Here is a 19,235-nt window from a genome sequence, read left to right on the forward strand (position 1 = left end):
ATGGGATGAACACCAATTGTGGTGGAGAGGCCTCGCAACATAGAACCAATTGAAAGTGTGTACACCAAGTTGTGTTTGTCTCCTTTTTTTTTTTTTGTAGGACACTCCCTGTTAGTGCTTTTTTCTTTAGCTCTCAACATCCACTAATTTTAGTATAGCCACAACCTTTAAAAAACCGGTTGTCATTTTTAACATAATACGGGGCATTTTGTATCACTGGAACTAGTCTCTCTTGAGTGGATATTCTCATTGATGGCCCAAACTGATAAAATGTCCCGTAAGAATAATCTAATGATGAGACTGCAAAGTGCAACAAACGAAGGACTCCCTTTCCCGAGCCCATCAGGGAACTGTGGTGGCCTCCACATACCAGGATTTAAACCCCCTTTCCCCTTTGTCATTTACTCTTTTTTTCACATGGTAAAGGCCCATCTTTACCAAGAGTTAGTATACAGTACGGTATGGTATGCAATTATTTGCATTTCCAGTGGTAAATGTTGAGAAGCATACCAAAATAACTGACCCGTACTGTCCCAGTTTTGGCAGCCTTCCATTGTCAGCAGAGAGTCGCTGCCTAAAGGCTTATTTTAAGGCTCCAAATACCAAACCTTTTTATTGTAAAGCAATTACACACTTATGCCAACATGTTAATGGGAATTATAGCCAGTTTCTTCCAATAAACCTTCTTAAATGGTGATGCTCTGGACCTCATATAGCACATATATTCTAGCTAGCTCTGTGGTAACAACTACAAGAGTAAATATAATGCATTAAGGTTCATACAGCAGCTGCCTCACTGCTGTCACTGGCTTTGACAAGATGTGTTTTTGTTTGTGTGTGTGCTGCAGGAATCATATCGACAGGTGATGAAGATGAGGCCGAAGGACCTGTGGAAAAGGCTAATGGTGAAGTTTAGAGGAGAAGAGGGACTCGACTACGGAGGAGTGGCCAGGTAAGGAGCACAGTAAATTGGACACTCAGAATGTGGTTTTGTAAATACTCTCATCACTTTTTACTCAGACGTCTGCCTCCTAGTGGAAGAATGCCACACTTTATTAGCTCGAGTCTTCGCTCTGTATGTTCTGATCTCACTGGTATGTCTCTCCTTTGTTCTTCTCCCTCATCTCCTGCCTGTGTGCTATGCAGGGAGTGGCTTTATCTACTATCACACGAGATGCTGAACCCGTACTACGGCCTGTTCCAATACTCCCGTGATGACATCTACACACTGCAGATAAACCCAGACTCTGCTGTCAACCCTGTGAGTCACAGTCATTACTGATGACACAGAACGTATCAACTTGAAACTCAGTCTGTGGTGACCTGAATAGCTTCTTTGATTAAGTTAATTATCCAGTCTGGCAGCTCACTTCAAATACGGTCAGGGACATGGGTCATTTTTTGTCTTTATTACACAGCTTCATCATTCTCTTGTGTTTGTTTGGGCTGGCAGCAGTCCTTTCAGCTGTTGAGCTGCAGTCGGCGGGCATGGTCTCACAAACTGACGTGTGACACTAAGCACTGGTTTGGCTGTTGTGTTGAGACTGTGCCGTTTGGTTTTGATTGTTGATGTTTACAGGAAGTAGACGTAGGGAATCTTCAAGGGATATTCACCATCATGCATCATGACGTGTTAAAATCTCAAATGTTTGAAAGTAGTTATCTCTTCATCTTGTTAATACATACACTTCTCATATCATAGAGGTTTGTGTATGTTAGCAGATAAAGTCTGCTTTAACAAACACACTTTAATCACTCAGTTCCTGCGTTCGTCTGTTCTTTTGGAAACTGAAGATGTTTTGTCTCTTGTCTTGTTTTTGTCTGTAGGAGCATTTGTCATACTTTCACTTCGTGGGCCGTATCATGGGAATGGCTGTGTTTCATGGCCACTACATAGATGGAGGTTTTACGCTACCCTTCTACAAACAGCTGCTTGGTAAACCCATCACCCTGGACGACATGGAGTCTGTGGACCCCGACCTGCACAACAGCCTTGTCTGGATTCTGTACGTACATGAGACACTTTTTATAGAAGCCACTAATAACTAATTACATCATGTTTCACCTGTTTCTTAGTTTTCTAATTTGTGCAAGTTAAGTCTTTAGTCCCTTTTTTAAAATTAGTTTCTTTTTTTAAGACCTGTGGCTTCTAGACCTCTCCTAGCACATTTTATTGTTATTAATTTTTCCTTTTTAGGTTTTATGCTATTTGTGTGTGCAAGAATGAACTAAACTAAACAAATGGTAGATTTTGATTTAACAGCATCTGTATAAATAAAGGGATTTCTGGGGAAAAGACTTTCTACAGAATTCTATTTATACAAATAAAATGTAGATTGATCAATATAATATCTCTCCCATACTATGACAACAGCGCCCCCTAGGGTCTTTGAACATTTTTTACATCAGCAGTTCTTGAAGGCTTGTCTTTCTTTACACCATGTATATGTGCATGTTTTCAAATGAACATTTTCTTTTTCTTTTTCTTCTGTTTTTCATTTTGATTTTGTTTATTTATTATTAATTAATAATTCAATTGTCTTCAGGGACAACGACATCACCGGTGTGCTGGACCACACCTTCTGCGTTGAACACAATGCTTATGGAGAGATCATCCAGCATGAGCTCAAGCCCAACGGTAAGAGCATTCCTGTCACCCAGGACACCAAGAAGGAGTATGTCCGGCTTTACGTCAACTGGCGTTTTCTCCGAGGCATCGAGGCCCAGTTTCTGGCTCTTCAGAAGGGCTTCAATGAAGTCATCCCCCAGCACCTGCTCAAGTCTTTCGACGAGAAGGAGCTGGAGGTACGTTATTGTCTATTTGTGCCATATTATATGTCTTGACTCCCCTTCTAGGACATTTGATGTAATATGTTGAAACAATTTCTCCCATCTGTAGCTGATTGTATGTGGCCTGGGTAAAATCGACATCAATGACTGGAAGTCCAACACGCGGCTCAAACACTGCACCCCAGACAGCAACAGTGTGAAGTGGTTCTGGAAAGCTGTGGAGTCATTCGATGAGGAGCGCAGAGCCCGGCTGCTGCAGTTTGTCACTGGCTCATCCCGAGTTCCTTTGCAGGGCTTCAAGGCCCTCCAAGGTAAACACGACCAGGACAAAACACTCAGTACTTTTAAATAACATTAGAAAAATCTTTTAAAATACATGTAAACATGTAAGTCCAACTAAAACCTCAAAGTTGGACAAACGCACCCAGATAACCCTAACCCAGAGGAGTAGAATTATGTAGAATTATTAACCTTTAGTCAGACTCAAGATGGCCTGAGTGCTCTGTGCATGTGCCACATTCTCACTCTCGACTTATGCTAAACTACATAATAAAAGATGTCTGTACACAGGGGAGTGAAATAACGGTGACAAAAACAGGGTGAAATTAAGGCCAGTGCATTTTTTGGACTGACAAGGGACCGATTTTATGCTCTGTCCGTTCAGAGTTCAGACTATTGGATATTTTTTAGTTAATGGATGTAAGAAGACTCAGAATGGTGCTCTTCATGCTAACAACTAGCCAACCTGAAGCCATCTAATGGACCTTTTCCACTATAGTCCTGGATCGCCTTGGCACGATGTAGGTTGCATCGCCACTAGAAAAAAAGTACCTAATCGACGTAGGCGGAGTCACCACACCAGGGCTGCGTAAAACTGTGATGACTTGTATGTATGACCTGACTGTGATACACGTGAGGCACGCACACACACACACACTCACACACTCACAAACGAGTGTAAATTCACCAGACTCTTCTGTTAAATATTGAGATTTTAGACATTTCCCTGGTAGTTGTTGGAGATTAACCCACGTTTTTAGGATTGTTAAGTAGTTTTAACTGATCTACAGTTCGGACATCTCTTCCTGTGATGGCACTTTGACCAATCAGTGTCTGGCAGTCTGGCCACGTCACGCATAGTACCTACTCAGCATGCTTGGAACCTCGCCAGAGCAGGTACCAAAAAAAGTACCTGGTACCAGGTAATATGTTAGTGGAAACACAACTTAACCGTGCCGAGGTGAGGCAAGTAGTGTAGGCAAATACACTTCATTCAGTAAATCTATTTCCTTCTAGTAGTTGTACACCGGGACAATGATAATTGAGCTACAACCTCAGTGACTCAGCGTAACTGCATGGAATCATACCGACTGTGAGTGCATACTACATGTTTTTTTGGTATGTAAATGCTCTATTTGCAGTGGCATTGTTATGTAGTACATGCAGATAAGACTTGGGCGTGTACAAGAGCTCTCAGATTAAGTGGCTTGGTCTGAACAGGTTTTGTGTGATGGACGATGGACTTAGACCAGGCATGTTGTTGAAAACTGTGTGAAATACTTCATTCTTTAAAGTCAGATCATTTGTTTATAACGGTGTGGTAGTGTAGTCTCTCTACCCCATGGGTGTCAAACTCATTTTTGTTCAGGGGCCACATGTCGCACAATTTGATCTCAAGTGGGCCGGACCAGTAAAAATAGTAAAATAATAGCATAATAACCTATGACAACAAGATCTCCTTTGTTTTGAAGGATATTTTTACAAAACATGAACTTTCTTGAGAAGTATAAGTGCAATTTCAACAATATCATGCCTAAATGTACTATTTACACATCACACTGGATCTATAAAGGTACAAACATTTAGTCACAGGTATCTAGAAGTGAAAAATATTACATCTGACATTACGTTTAGATTGTAATCGTAGTGTGAAAGTTTAACAAATTCATCCTGTGGGCCAGATTGGACTCTCTGGCGGGCCAGTTCTGGCCCCCGGGCCGTATGTTTGACACCCCTGCTCTACCCCCTCACAAGCTCTGTTAACATTATCTGGGATGTGTGTTTGAGATTCTTTGCCTCCCTGTGTGCGCCTCTGGGTTTGTCTGACCTGAATGAAACCCTGAGTCTACACAGTGCAGAGGTTCAGCAGGTCCGTCCTGGCAAACAGTGCTGCCCACAGACAGAACAGTCAGGCAAGGGCAGAGCACTGTGATGAGCCACAGTGTGCTGCATCCTGACTTCATCAAAACATCAGCAGAGACCAAAAGACCCAAAAACAACTCACTCACCAATTTGGAATTACAGAGTCTGTGTCTGTGGTGCATGGTGAATCTGAGGGATGGTCAGTGTTTTCAGCCGTGTTGGTGTCCAAATTCTCTACAATGTACAATATTGTATTTTACTGTAGACTACAAAATAAAAGGTTTTCACCATGATGATTGAATTTTGTAGTTAAAACTAATTATTTTAAATTTGAAACAGAAATAAATATATGATGTAGGTTACACAAGCTGTTAACCTGGTTGGCTCAACACACTGGGACGGGACACCCCCCCCTTACAAGAGATCTAAAGAAGAAAGAAAGGTCTTAGGGCTGTAAACAAACAAATATTAAATGGGTTTAATAAGTTGGTACCTAAGAAATCTCAAATGGCACAGATGGTGCCAAAATATGCCAAACAAGAGAACACTGAGGCATCTCTTTACTAAAACCTCATTTTACTCTGCTTCACTTCAGCAGCATCAGACTTTGCACAGCTAACGTCCACTTGTTGTTACATGAATTCATTGAGTTTTTAAACTCCTACAGCAATTGTTTAAAGGTGATATAAGGTTTTTAGACGAGGGAAAAAATCCTTCATTTATGCTGGGTTCCATCTGCACATCTACAGTGAAAAATATACTTCTGGTGGAATCTCACAAGTATTATCAGGATAATTCACATAGAGCTTGTCATTGCAGAAATATACTCTGTTTAGTTTGGGCATGTCATTTTCGAGCAGAGACCTCAGAAAGAGGGTCAGGGAAGAAGAGGTTAAAGTGTGATAAATTATTTATAGAACGACATAAGGACTTTACCCATGCTTTTGTAACTTGTCATACACATCATTGTCTTCTCTTACAATATAAAAACAAATAATCAAAGAAAGACAGTTTTAACCACCGTACAATTGTGTAAAACTGAATAGTAAATCTTCTAAACTCTACTAAATATTATAATAAGTTGCATAATGTCAAATGTATGCCTGAGTTTCCAGTCCTCACACCTAAACTTTCCACATTTCTTTCAGGCTTGCTTGATCTTTCTGTGTAACCTTGATGTTTACATTTGAAGTTTTCAACTTGAATTTTACCATCTCAGTCTAAATGAATTTCCTTAATCAAAATATAAAAGTCCTGTCAGCCTTCCTTGGTGTCTGTATTATTGATTTGAAGTTTATGAATAAATACATTTGTATCAGTGTATCAGTGAGTGCAGTTGTGCAGTTCTATATCTGTTTTACTCCTCTAATAATTCTTCTTCAGGTGCTGCTGGTCCACGTCTCTTTACCATCCACCAGATTGATGCCAGCACCAACAACCTGCCCAAAGCCCACACATGGTGAGCAAACTGTCGACATTGCAATACTGTCTGGTCACATGACACACGACAAGAAGTGGTAGTTAAGATGATCTTTGTGTTTTCAGTGGCACGGCTTGATTTTTAAAACCTCTTCTCTTTTCCTAGTTTCAATCGGATCGACATTCCTCCGTACGAGCACTACGACAAACTGTACGACAAGTTGCTCACTGCCATTGAGGAGACGTGCGGCTTTGCTGTCGAATGAGTCGCGAATGCGGGCAGAGCTTTGCAACAACCAGAAGCAACATGGTTTGCCCACGATGAGGCCCCACCCCACACACACACACACTCAGACAACAGATCAGTCCACTCAGATGGGGGTCATCCACTGTTGCTTCACCCAGGGACGCACTTACTACCCCCGGGTCATGTCGCCAAGCTCATGGAGGGTGGGTAGAGGAGAGCAGAAAAAGTCAGACTGTGGTTTTTTTTCAGACCTTTCTGCCCTTCTTTATATCTTTTTTTTTATCATTGAAAAGGATCTCTTCAGCTGCTAATAACTCAGACTATTTACTAACTTGTGGAACCTGCAACGTTTGCTGGCTCTGCCCTTTTTTCTAAGTTCATTTTAGCATTTAAAAAAAAAATAGACTGTATCTATGTAGCAATGCTCCATTTTACCAAGCAGAACACAAGCTCAGTTCACTCTGAAACAACACTAACAAGACTGGTTTGATTCAGAGCCCAGGGTTATTATTGGTTACCACAACCACTTGGAAAACCGTTCATTTGGACGCAGCATGACTTGGGCTGTTTGGTGCCACCGAGCGTTCGTGCTGAGGCTCTCGGTAACACAGAGGTTGATAAAACGTGGGTGTGTGCAGATGAGAAGGCATGGACGGAGACTGAAATTTAGACATAGCCCAACTGTTTACAACCTTCTCCAAAGATGTCATCGGGGACCTCTGCTCCTGAGGCGCTGCCTAACAACCAGCGCTGCATTCCCACAAGCCCCATTTCACATGTTTGACAGCTTGTTGTGTTTGAAAGTGAAGAGATGAATGAATAGGTTGAAATGTGTTATTTTTATATAACAGGGACAATTAAAAAAAGGAAACAATACAATTAAATATAATATATATAATTTATTGTTATATTTCAGAAACCCCCCATCCTCCATTATTTCATAAGAAAACTAAATCTTTTAAATGTTACTGCTTCAACTATAGAAAATAATTTGTGAAATGAAATGGGAAAAGAGCTTGACTGAATATCACTAAGGAATGCTGAGGTTACTCTCTCGACACACAGCGTACAAGAAGAGGCTGTGTTTTTAAAGGCAAAAAAAACAAACAAAAAACAATATGTCCTCTGAGTGCCATAAACATATTGTGTGAATAAATCTTAAGCGTTATTGAGCGCACCCTTTAAATTCTACTGATTTCATCCTGGAATTACATAAGGTATGGTGTGTTTACCTTATATTACCCTCTCTTTTTAACAGTTTGTCATTTAATATTGATGTCACTAGCATGAAACCTTCATTCATTTTTTTGTTCAGAAGAGTCCAAAGTCAGTCTTTTTTTTGTTTTTCTTCTGCCTTCATGTTGTCATTAGTGCAAAAAAAAGAAAAAAAAACAACTACCTTTGAACCATGTGGTGCTAAATAGCATTAAATTTAGTCTTATATTGGCAAATGTACTCACTGTCATACTACTGCTTTAAGTGCACAGTACACAACTTGTAATCCTACCTGTTAGTGGCCACAGTTATTCTTTCCCTCGTCACATTCTCAGGAGGTGTCGTACGTACTTTGTAACATCTCGTGGTCTGACAAATGAAAAGAAACCGATTCTGACCATCAACACAGTACCTGTTGCATTTGTCCTCCATATGTGTTTTTGGGTTAATAGTGAACTGAATGAGATGAACTGTTATAGTGAGGTTCTTTTGTTTTCGGGGTGGGGGGGAAAGGAAAGGAAATTCTTGAATGTTTTTCAGAAGATGCTGCCTGTCTAGCAATCTCTATGACCGTGGACTGTTCTTTACAATTGCATACACTTAAAAAAAAGGAATGACAACAAACGGTTTGTTTTCATTCTTTTATGTAGACAAGTGTATGCAAAGTGAAAAGTGTCCTCCGATGGTGCTTTGTACAGTAATAAGATAATGTTCATGTACTGTATGTGGATCAAACAACCTGTAATTTATCTTTAACTTAAGTAGAATTTGTTTTTGTTTTTTTTAAACTGAAATGATAAATTGCACACAAACAGAATGAAGACACCATGTGTATTTAACGGTGGCTTCTGCACCAGATATTCAATTACTTTTATGTTCCGTGCACAAGCTGGTCACCCTACTGTCTGTTCCTACACAACGTCACTCAGCATCGCTCCGTAGCTGCCTCTCATCGAACAACTGGACTTTATATTTATAAGTCAGTAGTGAGATGCGGCTTTTGTTCTTTTTTTTGGTTGTTTGTTTGGTTCAATAGCATGATCCACTTAGCAGGACTATATCTCTCATAGCTGACTGATGCAATTTGATGTATGTTAACACTATCATTTTGTAAGAGTATTTTATTTTTGTGTGTTATTAGTTCTAATTAAACATGCCTTTGTCTAACAATGTTAAGACCTTGTCTAAAGATGTGTCCTTGTTTCACTTGACAAGACGGCTTTTTTTCGCCTCAATCATTGGTCAACTAAACGTGCATTTACAGCAACTATTTACATTTAAAGTATTAGCAGCGTGTCTGGATCACACTGGCTGACGATTAGTGTCTGTGTGGGGGAAGCAACGGCTCGTGTTTTACATTAGAATGGCACACATTTTAACCTCCCACTGGGTATTCATTGGCATCACTTCTCAAGTGTCTGGAAGATGAAAACGGGTTGTTAGTGCCAATCCCAGCGGACATGAGGGGAGAAAAGCGGGGAACACCATGGACAGTCCATCACAGGGCCAACATAGTGACAAACAAGAGTTAAATGTTTCCTAGATGTGGAACAGGATAACATCACAAACTTCCTGCAGAGACTACACAAAGACAATGTTTTCTAAAATGCACTCCTAAATGGTTTACCTCACAAATCTTTCCATAAACTTCACCTGATTCAGAACTCAGAACCCCCATCCTGAAACGGGGTTTGAGGATGGGGGTTAGGGTAAGCCCTCCATAAATTGGCTCCTCTGTATCTCACTGACCTCCTCCACACTTAGACATTACATTACATTACATGTCATTTAGCAGACGCTTTTATCCAAAGCGACTTACAATGGAATCAAGTACAATTAGCCAGGGGTGGAATCGAACTTGCGACCATGATGTCTTCGGTACACAAGGCAGGGTCTTAACCACTGAGCCACTCCACCCACATCTTCCTGCATTCTCTGGAATACACTACCACAACACATCCAAACATTATCTTCACTGTCTACCTTCAAATCCCAACTAAAAACCTCCCTTTTCAGATTAGTTTACCCATCACCACCATCCCCCCTAACTAACACCTCAGCCATCTTTTTCAGCATTTTGCATTTTAAATTCTTGTATTCATATTTAACCTTCACCTACTGTGTTGATCTTGTCCGTTTAATTTCATCTGAACTTTTATCTTGTTTCATCTGTCTGTTTCATATTATCTTAACCTCTGTGTGTTTGATGTATCTTCTCATTTAATATGTTAAGTGACCTTGAGTGTGAGAAAGCTTTCAAATAAATGTTTTTATTATTATTGTTGTTGTTGTTCATACTGGAAAAAACAGGTTTCTATTTATGGTTCCCATTGTTGAAAATACTGACCTGCTTAAACCGCCCTGGTATTTGAAACCCAAAATATCATTCTTACAAGAAAACTAAAAATTGGGTAATCAGAGAAGGAAAGAAAGAGGCAGTAACACAACATAACAGATGCCAACTGCTATGAAAAAGTATTGTTTAATACGACTTGATGTGACAAATTCTGGATTAGAAGTGTCTTAAACAAACATGTGTCTTTAAAAGCATCAGCAGTATCAAACACAAAAGGATGTTGTTTTTTTTATCAGTTGGTGAACACAAGTAACATACTGTGTTCATTCCATTTACATCTACGTGTTCACTTATATGATTTAAAAAGTAAAGTAAAAAACAAACAAACCACACGTTCAGTTCTATAAAGAAGGGAAAAGAAGAACTTGTATAAAAGACAAACGTGTATGTACAGTCGATTCTCGCACATGTTTGGGTTGGTCATGATGACGTAAATTTCCGTAAACTAGCAGCAGTGTCGTCAAAAGCCGAATCACCAGTTTCTGTCTCGTGCATATGCATCCGCCAACGTTTGTTGTAGTGTCCAAGAAAACGGGCACTTTAAAGGAAACATAGCGGCGAAAAAGAGTTCCAGGGTTTGCTTTAAAACATTCTTTCGCGTTGTACAAGGTCACACAAAACATACTTGCTTGTTTTGGAACACCAGCTAAGTCATCTCTGTGTGATTTTATGTAGAATTGTGATTTTACTTTACTCTGTTGAAAGGATATTCAGTAAGAGGCTCGTGCTGTATCGATTTATAAGTTATATATAAGTTATACAGCAACAGACCGTGTGTATATAAATAGTATTTTGTCTTTCTCTGTCTTGTTTCGGGAGAAGACACTTTCATCAGAAGTGTATGGCGGATGAATACACCGGAAGGTGGACTTCCTCTTGTTATATAATCCGGACCTCATTTTCACATTACCGGCATTTCAGCTTAACTGCCGGGCGCAATTTTTTAGTCGGTGGAAAAGCCACAGTGTAGATTATTTAATATTTTTTATTTATACAGTTCATTTACACAATGCCTGGATATTCCGACAGAGACCGCGGCAGGGATAGAGATAGAGGGTAAGTGCAATTTCCTTTTAAGACGAGTTTTGCTGCCGTGTTAACCGTGGAAATGGCCGACAAGACTTAAAGCCGACAGAAAGGACTCAAACAACGGAATATGGGTGGATATAAAAAACCCGTCTCTTTGTATTCGTATGTTATGTGTCAAATGCGATTAAACCGATCTTAAATATCAGAAGACATTTCGGTTGGATTCGTTTTTTCCGACAAGGCCGCGGCCTTCGGTGACTGGAGTCCGTTGTCTTTGGCTCGAGGCCTTGTCTGGCCTCGTGCACCGGTACCGCAGCTTTTCGTTAGCTCCTTGATAGCGTTAGCATCCCGTTAGTGTACGCTGCATTGCATGTCATCCCCAAGTGTAACACTTCCGTAATATGTTTTTATGATAATGGATACACGACGATAAACACCTGTATTTTGTGTATTTCTAAAACCTTTGTATCTATCAGTACGCATTATTGACGCTAGTACAGCTGACCGGTCGGCTTTTCGCCATGTGGCAGATTGGATGCGGTTACAAAATGCCGATTGTTACTCTATTGTTCCTCTGCCGGCTGGAAAGTATATGACATCTCTAGGGCAGTGAAGTTGTGATTCAATTGTGCAATTTAAACTGTTATTGATTTTTTTTTTAAAACCGCCGATTGACTTTGTGTGAATCACGTGTATGTTTTATTACAGTTATGGCGGTGGTCCTCCTCGCTTCGGGGGCAATCGTGGTGGTGGTGGTGGAGGCGGCGGTGGAGGAAAGTTTGGCAATCCGGGAGAACGGCTGCGCAAAAAACACTGGAACCTGGACGAACTCCCCAAGTTTGAGAAAAACTTCTATCAGCCGCACCCCGATGTGGTCCGCAGGTCACCGGTATGTATTCAGCGTGGTCCAGGCCATGTTATGCAACGCTGTTAAATGCGCGCTCTCCCGCACGTGTCAGTGACGTAACAGGTTATGACTGCTGAACTAAATTTGGTCATTCATTCGGTTTATTCTTGTCTTGCAGCAAGAAGTGGAGCAATACAGGAGGGCCAAAACAATTACATTCAAGGGGAGAGAGTGCCCCAACCCCATTATCAAGTTCCACGAGGCCAGCTTCCCATGTAAGTTTGCACAAAGCGATGTCTTCAGTAAATGTGTTGATGGACCTTTGGTCTGCATCGGCTAATTAATTTGGTTTCCACAGCTTATGTGATGGAAGTTATCGAAAAACAGAACTGGACTGATCCAACCCCCATCCAGGCTCAGGGGTGGCCCCTGGCTCTTAGTGGCAAGGATATGGTTGGCATTGCACAGACTGGTTCTGGCAAAACACTGTCTGTAAGTTCTGCATACATTTCTTCAAATACTACTGTGATATGAACCTTTGCATCAAATTCTTGATGGTATACTGAACTGTGGTATGTGACTGTCTGCTCTGCAGTATCTGTTGCCTGCCATTGTGCACATCAACCACCAGCCTTTCCTGGAACGTGGAGATGGTCCTATTGTAAGTAATCACAGAACTTTGTAATGGTTTCAAGTTTTGTATATGAGTGTTGTGTGCTCTACCCTGTGGTTTACCCCACATTTGTGAGTTGGGATACAGAGTTACCGTTTTTGACATGAGTGATTTGAATAGTAGGCAAATCATTTATCCTCTCCTGCAGACCTTGGTGCTGGCCCCAACCCGTGAGTTGGCTCAGCAGGTACAACAGGTGGCTGCAGAGTATGGCAGAGCTTCTCGCCTGAAGACTACCTGTATCTATGGCGGAGCACCAAAGGGACCACAGATACGTGACCTGGAAAGAGGTATTTAATTACATTGTCAAATGTGGTATATTTTCACTTTTGTGTTATTGGTTCTAACAGCTTTATTATTACAGGTGTGGAGATCTGCATTGCCACTCCTGGCAGGCTCATTGATTTCCTTGAGGCCGGAAAGACAAACCTGCGTCGATGCACATATCTTGTACTGGATGAGGCCGACAGAATGCTGGACATGGGCTTTGAGCCGCAGATCCGTAAAATTGTCGACCAAATCAGAGTATGTTTCTCAAGTGATCTGGTTTTTTTACAGCACAAATGGATATGAAATGCTTCCTTGCTAGTTTTACTGTACTCTAAGAGAATGTGTCCTTAATTGTTTTGCAGCCTGACCGCCAGACTCTGATGTGGAGTGCTACTTGGCCTAAAGAGGTTCGCCAGTTGGCAGAGGACTTCCTTAAGGACTATGTTCAGATTAATATTGGAGCACTGCAGCTAAGTGCCAACCACAACATCCTGCAGATCGTTGATGTCTGCAATGATGGAGAGAAGGAAAATAAGTAAGTGACACTTTCATGATGTTGACGGCGAGTGTTGCTGAAACAGATCTGCTGACATTGGCCTGAGTCTATGGTAGATTCTTTACAATTTATTTCCTTTTTTGTTTATAAAGACTGATTCGCCTGCTTGAGGAAATCATGAGTGAGAAGGAAAACAAGACCATCATCTTTGTGGAGACAAAGAGGCGGTGTGATGATCTCACAAGGAGGATGAGGAGGGATGGGTAAGAGCTGACACTGTTATGGGGGTTTGAGTTTGTTATGGTATGTTTGGTATGTTTCTGGGTGTGATGTGCTTGAATGAATTAACATTAAAACAACTCTTGTAGGTGGCCAGCAATGGGAATCCATGGGGATAAAAGCCAACAGGAAAGAGACTGGGTTCTCAATGGTAAGCATGAATAACTTAACTACAGTTAATCACAACTGTACAATGAGGGTTTTTTTTAACACTTCATTTTATTTTATTTCAGAGTTCAAATATGGAAAGGCCCCCATTCTCATAGCTACAGATGTCGCCTCCAGGGGTCTAGGTCAGTATTTGAACTGTGTTACACTCCAATTTATTTGAAAAAGAAAGTGCATTTGCTTTCTTTAACTTTTCTGCTTCTTTCTGAGTCTCTCCCCTGACCTGAAGGAGCAGTCTATGTGGCAGGGCCTTGGCATGACAAGCCCAGGTCTCCAGAGGGGGAAGGAGCATTCTTGGAGGTGTCCTGACTGGCGAGGCACGGGTCTCCCAGTCGTGCAGATAGACAGAGGTGACCAGGCCCAAGTGCAGCATAACGTGCAGGCCTGCCTAAAATCGGGGGCGAGTTGAGGGCTGGCCACAGTTCCACCCCCATATGCTGGTCTGTTCTCTGGCAATGTTTTGGACTGCTTCACACACCCAGTCTCTGTAACTGTCCCAGGTCAAAGCCCAGCTTCACTCTCCTCTTGTCTTGCACATTTGTTTGGGCCCAGCGTTGCAAGTCATTTGGACGGCGCTTTCTGTTGCGTAGATGTGTCGAAAGCATGGGTGGTGTTGCTGTTGCAGTCTCCTAAACTTCTGTCGGAAGAGCAGTCTGTCAGATCGATCATACATCACCTCTGTAAAGACATGGCTACTGGCGCTTTAGGTGACAGTGGGACATGCTAGTTGGACACTTGGATAAAATCCAAGCTCACACTCCTCCCTCGCCTGCGTTTTCAAAGTCATGTCGAGACCTGCCAACGAGAGACACTGATGAGCACTACCTCTGGGAAAAAATCTTGCCATGTCGAGTGGTGGTGCATTGTTTCCAGGCATCCTTCATATTGGTTCAGAGCTACTGTTTTCATGGCAAGAGATACTACAGTGAGCGTTGAGGTAGCTCATGAGTGAGCCTGACTGAGACAATGGTTAAGTTCTAGTGGGGGGGGGGGAAGAGTAGTATTAGTTATTATATCAGCTCTGTGTAGAGAACCAAGGGTCATTTGTCAATATGTGGGGAAATGTGCTGCAATGGGAATGGACTAGTGAATGCATGCTCCACAATATGCAAAGACTTCAGATCCATTCTTTGATGGTAGCTCAACTGTGTGGGTTTTATTTAGTCCAAGATTGGAAGCTGATGGAGTGTGCATTTTTCTTTTCCCACTGTAGTCTCCTTAGGGAAGTTTGTTTGTGCTTTTGTTTAATTGCAATTTTTACAGCTTAAGTGGCTCAACCCCACCGTACAACTTTACTAACTTGGCCTTTTTGTTTTTGATCTGGTTGTTGTGGTGGTGTTGGTGCACGTCTTGCGTGTGCTGCCCTCTTCCTTTATGCCACATCGCAACACAATCTTACAGATGTTGAAGACGTGAAATTTGTCATCAACTTTGACTACCCAAACAACTCAGAGGACTATATCCACCGCATTGGCCGAACAGCTCGTAGCCAAAAGACAGGCACAGCTTATACCTTCTTCACTCCAAACAACATGAGACAGGCCGCCGACCTCATAGCTGTGCTTCGTGAGGCCAACCAGGCAATCAACCCCAAGCTCCTCCAAATGGCTGAAGACAGAGGAGGTAAATCCAATTGGTGAGATACAGAAACTGTGCTGTGAACTGCAGCCACTTTTCTTTCCTGCTGCTCTCCTTTTCTTTCTAAGAAGTGGATATTAAGTCCACTTAAATTTATTGGTACCTCAAGCCAGTTTCTAGTTTAAAACATTTTTTTTCCAAATAACACGACCATGGCTTTCTCATTTGTTAATGTTTGTTTGTATTTTATTCTCCCCCAGGTCGTTCAAGGGGAGGCCGAGGTGGTGATTACAGGGATGACCGCAGGGATAGGTATTCCTCTGGAAGACGCGATTTTGGAAATTTTAGGGACAGGGAGAATGGCAGAGGTTTTGAAAATGGACCAAACAAATCTTTTGGCACAAACACACAGAATGGAGGCTATGGGAACAATGCCGCCAGCAGCAATGGCTACAATGGATCGAGCTACAATGGTAATGGACAGTCCAACTTCAACCAAACAGGGGCCTTTGGCGGTCAGAACAACTTCCAGGCACAGAATGGTGCTAGCCACACCCCTTTCACCTTCCCCCAGACACAGGCCCCACAGCAGCATCCTCCACCGCTGGTGCCCTACACCCTCCCCCCACAGTTCACTCAGTAAATGCACCACACACTTGAAAGAAGTAATTTATTGCTTTTTTGTCCTGTTGAGTTTTATATAGACAACCCAGTTTTTTTTTGTTTTTTTTGTATTTACCTTATAGGGTTTCAAATGTCAATGTTACTCTGTCAAGCCTTTTAAGATCTGCAGTGCGGCAATAGTGGCGTTGCACGCTTTTCCAATTATTTAATTTGTTACATTCCTTTAGTAATGGTTATGTTTTGTATTAGATAATTACAGTGTACTGTTTTTTTTTTTTTTCACGTATCATTGAAAGTGATGTTAAGCTCCTACCCTGGAAGTGCACTGCATGATCTTTCAAATTAAAAACAAACAAAATTATGTCTTGGGTTTGTTTTTTTTTCCTTGTAACATTATAGATTATAAACTATCCCCACTTTCCAGCAGGTGCCATATTTTCCAATCATGAAACCTGTTGACCTTAACATGTGGACTCCTGCAATCACCTTGTCATTTTGGCAATGGCTTATAACTACATCATATGACCTCTCCTAGAATGGACTTCACATTCACTCATCTACCATTTTATCGTCCACATGAGGGTTGTGCATCCTGAACAGGTCCCTAGAATGGGCTTGAATTTTGAAAATGCCCACTAAGTCACAGCTGTTAAAACTGTCAACTTCATTTTAAGTAGTTGAACAACTAAAGGTATGTCTCCACCTTGTGGTAGAAGGCTAAATAACAGTAATCACAGTAACAGGTGTGTGTTACAGGGTGGTGCTCTGGTATGACAGCTATACCAGAGCACTGGCCCATTATGAGATGACCGATCTTTGGAAACAGTGAGTCAATGGTACAGGCAGATCAATGCATACTGTAATCTGGTCTCTTTCTGTGACATATTCATGCTGGTTTCTGTCATTAGATCTGCTCAGAGTGAGGTTCAACTTTGATCTATCTTTGTTGTCTGGCTTGTCTTTGAATCTGTGATTCCACACTTTGAACTGTGGAGGGCAGCATTGCACCTCATAGTGTTCAGCAGACAGAATAATAATAATAATAAAAAAAAAGATTTAGAGTAAAACTGATATAGAAGAGAATTGTGAAGTTTTGAATTAGGTTGAAAGTTGTGCTTTATAATATATCACAGTAAACTTAATTAAATGAACCACTGGACTTTTAGTTTTAAAGCAAAGTTTTGTTATGTTTAATATTTCATTTGCTTTCCTAAATTTGACACGTTTAGCAAAACAATATTTTTTAGGACTTAATTCAAGATCTAGGCAGACACTATGATTCTTTGTTTATGTTTTGATTGTGTCTTTATTGTTAGGTAGAGTAGAGGATGAGGACCAGGGCCCATATGTCCTACATGTGTCCCTTACTGTGCTGCTCCACCTCAGCCATTTGTGTGTGCAGTGAAGGGCTGATCACAGGTCAGCGCCTCCTGCTGATTATAGATCAGATTAGAACACTGCTGTTCTTTAGTGCTGTGTGGGTGCAGCTGATTTAAATTGCTCTCTTCATATTTACAGAGTGGCGGCCTGGAACTATGCATGGAACGCTTTCCTGTGCAAATATTACAGAGCAGATTGTCACTCATTTCACCAGGTGAAGAGTTGCCCCCTTTTTTTTTACATGTCAGCCACACCTTACTGTTGACAGTTTGAGGTGTCACTGATAACAATGTGCCCCAGTAAGATGTGACTGTGGAACAGCAATGAAACAGCCAGGACTAACAATGAAGCAGTTACATTTCCATAGTGTTTGCAAATACACACCATTTGCTATGATTATGTACATATTTGCATTAAAATGTGGTTTATATGAATAATTCTCATTGTGAAACTGCACAGGACGGAGTTGACAGGTTATCACCGGTGGACCAACTTTCCTTATCTCCGAGGAGTTGCACAATGTGGAGTTTAAACGGGTGGATTGTGCTTGACTGGAGCACTGAGGTGGACACAGTAACGCGTACAGGTGTCGCAGGTACACAGCCTATATCATATATATCATAATATTATCTAGTATACAGCTAATCCTTTTTAAGGTTATGTGGGAGCTGGAGCCGATCCCTGCTGATAGTGGGTGAGAGGCCGCTTTCAAGTGGGAAAGTGTGATAAATATAAGTCTTTATCATTATTTGTCCTTAAATTATTGTTTATTATTATAGTTTATTCTTTTATACCTCTATTATGACTTCTCTTTATTATTTCCACTCATTTTTAAGTCTTTATTCATTTAGTTTTGTCATTTCATGGTTTTTCACTCTTGTCATTTTCTTTTATTTACAGGTCGTTTCACTTTTTCTAGTCTTGAGCGCCTGATGTGGACTGTGGAGCTGAAACATGTGGTTTTCAACTTAACTGTATTTAAGGTTCAGTGTGTGAGTTTTTGGTAATATTATTTCCATTTGGCAGAAATGAAATATAAAACAATCGCTCTAGGCCGCCATGTTGGACCCTGTTAAACACTGTTTAAGTTTTAATAAGAGTAGTAAGTGAAGGCTACCAAATGTTCTCCTACATGCTTGAAAGGGAAGGATAATGAGAGCGAGGCAATATACATCTTAGATAATTCTAAATCCTGGAGCTGAAACAATTACTCCATTAATCGGTCTGAACCTTCTTTCATGAGTAAAACAAGATTTCTGATTGTTTTAGCTTCTTAAATGTGAATATTTTCTTTGTTTCTTTGCTCCACATAACAAAGAAATCATTAAAAACTTCATCATTTTGGTTTGTAGACAAACAAGAGAGTCATCATTTCCAGGTTTGACAAACACTGATCGGCACTTTATTAACGTTTTCTGACATTTTATGGACCAAACGATTACTCGATAAAATAATTGACAGATTAATGTATTATGAAAATAATCGTTAGTCATAGCTCTGCATTGTACCATTGAGTCTCCATTGCGTTGGAAAGAACTGTCATTTCTGTGTATTTCAAATAAAGTAGTAAACAATGTTTGAGTGCACAAGTTCTGTGTGCTTTAAAAAATAAATAAAAACGAGAAAGGAGTCAGTAAACGGAAAAGTGATTTTGCAAAAAGCCATGTGAAGCCGAGGGGATCCACGTGATTATCCTTTATTATTATTTATTATTATTATTTA

General features: G+C 40.9%; 2 protein-coding genes across 3 annotated transcripts in view; both read left to right on the forward strand.

Moving 5' to 3' along the window:
* The window catches only part of LOC122760212 (E3 ubiquitin-protein ligase SMURF2), a 49,519-nt gene extending 41,735 nt beyond the window's left edge, over positions 1–7,784 (forward strand). The window contains exons 13-19 of the mRNA XM_044015304.1: positions 849–952; positions 1,147–1,261; positions 1,828–2,006; positions 2,547–2,805; positions 2,900–3,101; positions 6,316–6,391; positions 6,518–7,784. Coding sequence (XP_043871239.1) covers positions 849–952; positions 1,147–1,261; positions 1,828–2,006; positions 2,547–2,805; positions 2,900–3,101; positions 6,316–6,391; positions 6,518–6,617 — 1,035 coding nt within the window. The 3' untranslated portion in view covers positions 6,618–7,784. The remainder of the gene's footprint in view (positions 1–848; positions 953–1,146; positions 1,262–1,827; positions 2,007–2,546; positions 2,806–2,899; positions 3,102–6,315; positions 6,392–6,517) is intronic.
* Positions 7,785–11,065: 3,281 nt separating this feature from the next.
* ddx5 (DEAD (Asp-Glu-Ala-Asp) box helicase 5) lies at positions 11,066–16,494 on the forward strand. Of its 2 annotated transcripts, none has more exons than XM_044015306.1 (13): positions 11,066–11,225; positions 11,907–12,087; positions 12,224–12,320; positions 12,404–12,537; positions 12,641–12,706; positions 12,867–13,008; positions 13,083–13,243; positions 13,351–13,523; positions 13,637–13,747; positions 13,853–13,914; positions 13,997–14,056; positions 15,333–15,567; positions 15,770–16,297. In XM_044015306.1, exons 1-13 carry the CDS (start codon positions 11,179–11,181, stop codon positions 15,795–15,797), a joined length of 1,497 nt encoding a protein of 498 aa, XP_043871241.1. In that variant the 5' UTR covers positions 11,066–11,178; the 3' UTR covers positions 15,798–16,297. The 2 variants fall into 2 exon arrangements, with proteins under 2 accessions (XP_043871241.1, XP_043871240.1); XM_044015305.1 differs by having other exon boundaries at positions 11,068–11,225; positions 15,333–15,554; positions 15,770–16,494.
* The last annotated feature ends 2,741 nt before the right edge of the window (positions 16,495–19,235 follow it).

This window comes from Solea senegalensis, unplaced genomic scaffold, assembly GCF_019176455.1.
Source record: "Solea senegalensis isolate Sse05_10M unplaced genomic scaffold, IFAPA_SoseM_1 scf7180000013226, whole genome shotgun sequence".
NCBI lineage: Eukaryota > Metazoa > Chordata > Actinopteri > Pleuronectiformes > Soleidae > Solea > Solea senegalensis.